Below are 4,995 nucleotides of genomic sequence, written 5' to 3'. Positions count from 1 at the left end.
CATATCCCAATATGGAGTTGAAGTAATCTCATAATCCCCCTTGAGATCATTAACCACATCATATGGAATAGGGGTAATAGTTTTCGCAGTTGCACCTTCAGGCATGAACCCAGGTTTGGGTTCCTTTGGCTATTTTTTGGTGCTAATCACTACACCTCTTGATTTAGTCTCAGCCTTCATTTTGTTTGTACTCTTCATCATTCTGCAAAAATTCGTTATCACACCCCGATGAACACACATGATCAACTCAAAAACCATCCCTCCGAATGAATCGGCTGCCTACCTGCATCAAGTGTGTCTAATGTGAAATGGCACAGCAGAGAATGTTCGTAACTATCTATCCAATCAACGTAAAGACCAAAAAATTAACTCACCCATGGAATAGGAAACGTGCATGCAATCTAATCACCAAAAAATGAACAACCCTTTCACATATCATAAACAATACATGCCATAAATATAATGGTGAAACCAAGATACATGACAAGGAAGGCATCCCACCAGACCAACAGATGCTCATTTCGCTGGAAAATAGCTTGAGGATGGTCGTAGTTTGGCATACTATAACATTCATAAGGAGTCCACACTCCACTTGGTGTTGAGGCTTGGTCATGGCAGGCAGATTTTTGTCAAAACCCTTACTGGGAAGACAATAACCCGTGAAGGTGACAGCTCCGACACCATTGATAACGTTAAAGCTACAATTCAGGACAAGGAGGGAATCCTACCAGACCAAGAGAGGCTGATCTTCACTGGCAAACAGCTTGAGGACAACCGAACATTGGCAAACTATAACACTCAGACGGAGTCAACTCTGCACTTGGTGCTGAGGTTAAGAGGAGGCATGCAGATTTTTGTGAAGACTCTGATAGGAAAACTCGTCAGTTCGTCTTGACAAATCATATGACTGGGATGTATAAGAATGATGATATATTCATTTTAGTTCTGATGTTGATCTACCCTTTCACATTTCATGAACAATACATGCATTACTTTGTCAACGCATACACACAAAATTGATCGACAATACCATCACATGCTTGCACTAAACATTTATTATCGCAAAATGATATGTACTCTACATAAGACAGTTTAACATGTAGCATATGGCTGAGCAAACGTATCCATCCATAAAACTAACCAAATTAAAAGCATGTCCTTGTTACGAACAACGTATCTACTACTACAACACACCTTACCGGACTACTTGAACTCACTTATTTCTTTACTCTCTTTGCCTTTCCCCTCGTGTATGGAATTCGGGTAGGTGGTGCATGACGACGAACACGAGTTGATCGCCGTTTGTTTGTGCTGCCCACATTGCCTCTCTTTTTTGGTACGGTCACCTTGCCGACAACTCTGTGGCAGCCCCCATATAAAAAATTTCAGAATTTTAGTGAAACAGTTATGTGTGCAGGAGGCCACATGGTCGTGGAATAAGATTATTCAAGGAAAATAGGCACGTACCGTCCACCTCCGTGACGTCATGGGTCGATAGGCCTTCCTCCTTGTCGTCGCTGGGGATTGTGGGGACGGTCGCTCCGAGGTCTAGTTGAAAGCAAATTGGGTGAAATGGACAAACACAAGATATGAATTATCATTTGTGTTAGGGGGAAGAGATTGGTAATATAACCCAAATCACAAAAGTTGAAAAAATTCACGCACGTACCGTTCACCTCCTGCATAAAACTAACCAAATTAAAAGCATGTCCTTGTTACGAACAACATATCTACTACTACAACACACCTTACCGGACTACTTAAACTCACTTATTTCTTTACTCTCTTTGCCTTTCCCCTTGTGTATGGAGTCCGGGTAGGTGGTGCAGGACGACGAACACGAGTCGATCGTCGTCTGTTTGTGCTGCCCACATTGCCTCTCTTTTTTGGTACGGTCACCTTGTCGGCAACTCTGTGGCAGCCCCCATATAAAAAATTTTAGAATTTTAGTGAAACGGTTATGTGTGCAGGAGGCCACATGGTCGTGAAATAAGATTATTCAAGGAAAATAGGCACGTACCGTCCACCTCCGTGACGTCATGGGTCGATAGGCCTTCCTTCTTGTCGTCGCTGGGGATTGTGGGGATGGTCGCTCTGAGGTCTAGTTGAAAGCAAATTGGGTGAAATGGACAAACACAAGATATGAATTATCATTTGTGTTAGGGGAAGAGATTGGTAATGTAACCCAAATCACAAAAGTTGAAAAAATTTACGCACGTACCGTTCACTTCCTGCATTTCACCCTCGTCTGCATGGTCGTCATCGTGTAGGCTCCGTTCGTCGCTGTCTTCCCTAGCTACTTGGAAACAAAGAAAAAATTATTGAAGGAGTGAAATTGAATACATTTGCATATCACGAGATGAGATGACATAAAATACAAAAATTACGTACATACCATTAACCTCTTGCATTTCAGCCTCCTCTGTATGGTCATCGTCATGTGGGCTCTGCTCGTCGCTACCTTCCCCGTCTAATTGGAAGACAAAAAAAAATTACTAAAGAACTTAAATGGAATACAGTTGCATATGAGGAGATGAGATGACATCAAATACAAATATATATTACACATAACTAACCAACATACCATTTACTTCCAAGTTCCTGGTAGGCGAAGGAAGGCCGCCGTCATCTGGGCACAGGTCCATGTCTCCTCTATGTACATCTAAGTAATTTTGGAATTAAAAAATTACATTTGTAAACGAACGCATAGAAAAAATTGCACAGCTCTGCATACACGTTGTAAGTGAAAGTTGTAGTAACATAAACTCATACCTTCGTGGGGGTCGTTCCAAATTTTTGGCTCATTCACAACAAGAGCTGCAGCGAAAGTGGAGGTGCTACCGGACCGGAGCACCAAGGTAGATATGAAGTCCCTCAGTCTGGCAAACTCATGTGCTGCATGATTTCAAGCTTCACGGTCTGCAACCTCATCTCGATGAGGATGCGCTCGTCCAACAATATGCCCTCCACGTCCTCCCTCGTCACAGTCGGTCCACCACGCGTACCCTACCGCCCAAATTTGGATGGGGCAACCATTGGAGTGGATAATGCACCCGACTGCCGTCCTGAGGAATCCTTGTCATCCTCGGTGTCACCAGCACCAGTCTTGCAACTGCTGTCTCCACTCACATCAGCCTTAGACCCATCGTCATCATTTCCCTCCGGTGTCTGACGATCATCGCTCGCGGATGTCTCATCGTCCTCGACCCCTGCACCGAACTCGTCGTCATGGTCGTCACCCGCAGCGCTACCGTTATGTCCCCCACTGGTCAGTGCCTCCTCATGGAAATGTGGCCCGACAACACTCCTAGTGAGGTCGTCCAAAAATTGCACTGGACGGTCGGGGAATGGCACCAAACTGGCGATGTATGGGAGATCACGCTCGACCTCCGTGGGACGCAGTGTGGCATGCACGTGCAACTATAGAAACAGAGGAGAATGGGTAGTTAAAATATAATGCATAATATTCCCAAAAAAATAAAATAATTGAAAGGGAAATGAAAAATGTCCATAACCTGTACGTCCCTGAAGAACGCATCGTACGTACGCTGTTGCAATTGTTTAGTAGAGGTCTAGCACAGAAGTTGGGGTGATCATTCACCCACTCGTTGACCGAAGCATTCGTCGAGTTTGGGCACGGCCTCATATGCCCAAATCTGCCCGGACGAAAACAAAAAAATTGTCGCATAACTATTTATCCAAAGAATGTGGAGACATGTTCTAATACTTATAAACAAAAAACATAAACTTAATGCTGTTCTTACTTGTATGGCGATCGAAAATTCGTGAATTGTATAACTGATGTCCTTCTCGTTCTTCGTCTTTGCATCGCTCATTTTACGTACCCAAGTACATCGTAATCCCTTCAACAAACGCCTATACCCTACTTTGGCCTAGGGGTAGGAAAAAAAAAGCTCCAAGCCGTCGACGAGGGAAAGCGTATCCTCATCAATGCCAACATTGTTGTCCGGAGCAGTGATAACTCCTTCCACAATTAAAGCAAGCTCGAGCTTGTATCTATCTACCTGGGGTTTCGACGCGTGGACAAAGGTCTTCTCCAACTTGGCATATGAAATCTTCTCCAGTGATTTGAAATACTTTTCCTTCAGCCTCCTCTTCTCCAATGCCATTGTGTACCGATCGCCCTCCGGAAATGACCTAGCATGCAGTCTAGTGACGACAGCATACTCCTGCAGTCCAAACCGGGTAAGGTGGCCCTACACGTTGAACCACAACTCGTGGGACTTATCGCAACGAATCCCTCGGCACACCAGTGCCTGGATTAGTTGAGCGAAAAACTGGATCTCCGAAACGTCAGTAAGAAACCTAAGGCAGGAGTTGCGAATAACAAGCGTACTTCCGAAGAGCATACAACCACATCAATCGGAACAAGTAATACGAGAAACGTCTAAGAACAGATCACTACCCAAACTTGCACTAAACATTTATTATGGCGAATTGTGCATACAATCTTCAACTTAAAAAAAATGTTACCAAATTTTTTTTGAATGTGCAAAAATACGTGCGGTAATGAGATATGAATGTTGGACACACATGTTCTTTATCAACGCATGTGCAATGTCGTCAGTGCTCACAGTTATGTGTCGAAACACTGTCACCGAAGCCTGTGTCGACAGATGACTGCACTCTGCCAGACAGTGGCATCTGTCATCTTTCGAGAATGCCTGCAGCTAACTGTCGGGAACGACAGTTCATCTGTCAGGATTTACCCAACTGTCGAGAAAAACTGCAGCCAAATGTCGGGAACGACAGTTTTCAACAGAAATATGGCATATGTATGCATGGTGCCCCAATACACAAACATGCTACATAACAGCGGAAAACCAGTCTTCCGAAAATTTACAAAATGCTTTAAAACTTAGATGTTACATATGCATGGTGCTCTATATCGAAATGTAGAACATGCCAAAATCCAGTCATCCCAAAAATCACAATGAAGGCAAGCAAACAAGACTAGTTTTCCCTTTATAACTA

At 43.7% G+C, this 4,995-nt stretch overlaps 1 protein-coding gene across 1 annotated transcript; it reads left to right on the top strand.

The window, feature by feature from the left end:
- Nucleotides 1–462: 462 nt before the first annotated feature.
- LOC111385533 (ubiquitin-like) lies at nt 463–895 on the top strand. The gene is made up of 2 exons (XM_023009930.1): nt 463–492; nt 536–895. The coding sequence occupies exons 1-2, from the start codon at nt 463–465 to the stop codon at nt 893–895; spliced, it is 390 nt and encodes a 129-aa protein (XP_022865698.1).
- The last annotated feature ends 4,100 nt before the right edge of the window (nt 896–4,995 follow it).

Source organism: Olea europaea, unplaced genomic scaffold, assembly GCF_002742605.1.
Source record: "Olea europaea var. sylvestris unplaced genomic scaffold, O_europaea_v1 scaffold3197, whole genome shotgun sequence".
NCBI lineage: Eukaryota > Viridiplantae > Streptophyta > Magnoliopsida > Lamiales > Oleaceae > Olea > Olea europaea.
Note: the sequence above shows the minus strand (reverse complement) of the source record. Positions and strands in the feature narration are given on the sequence as shown.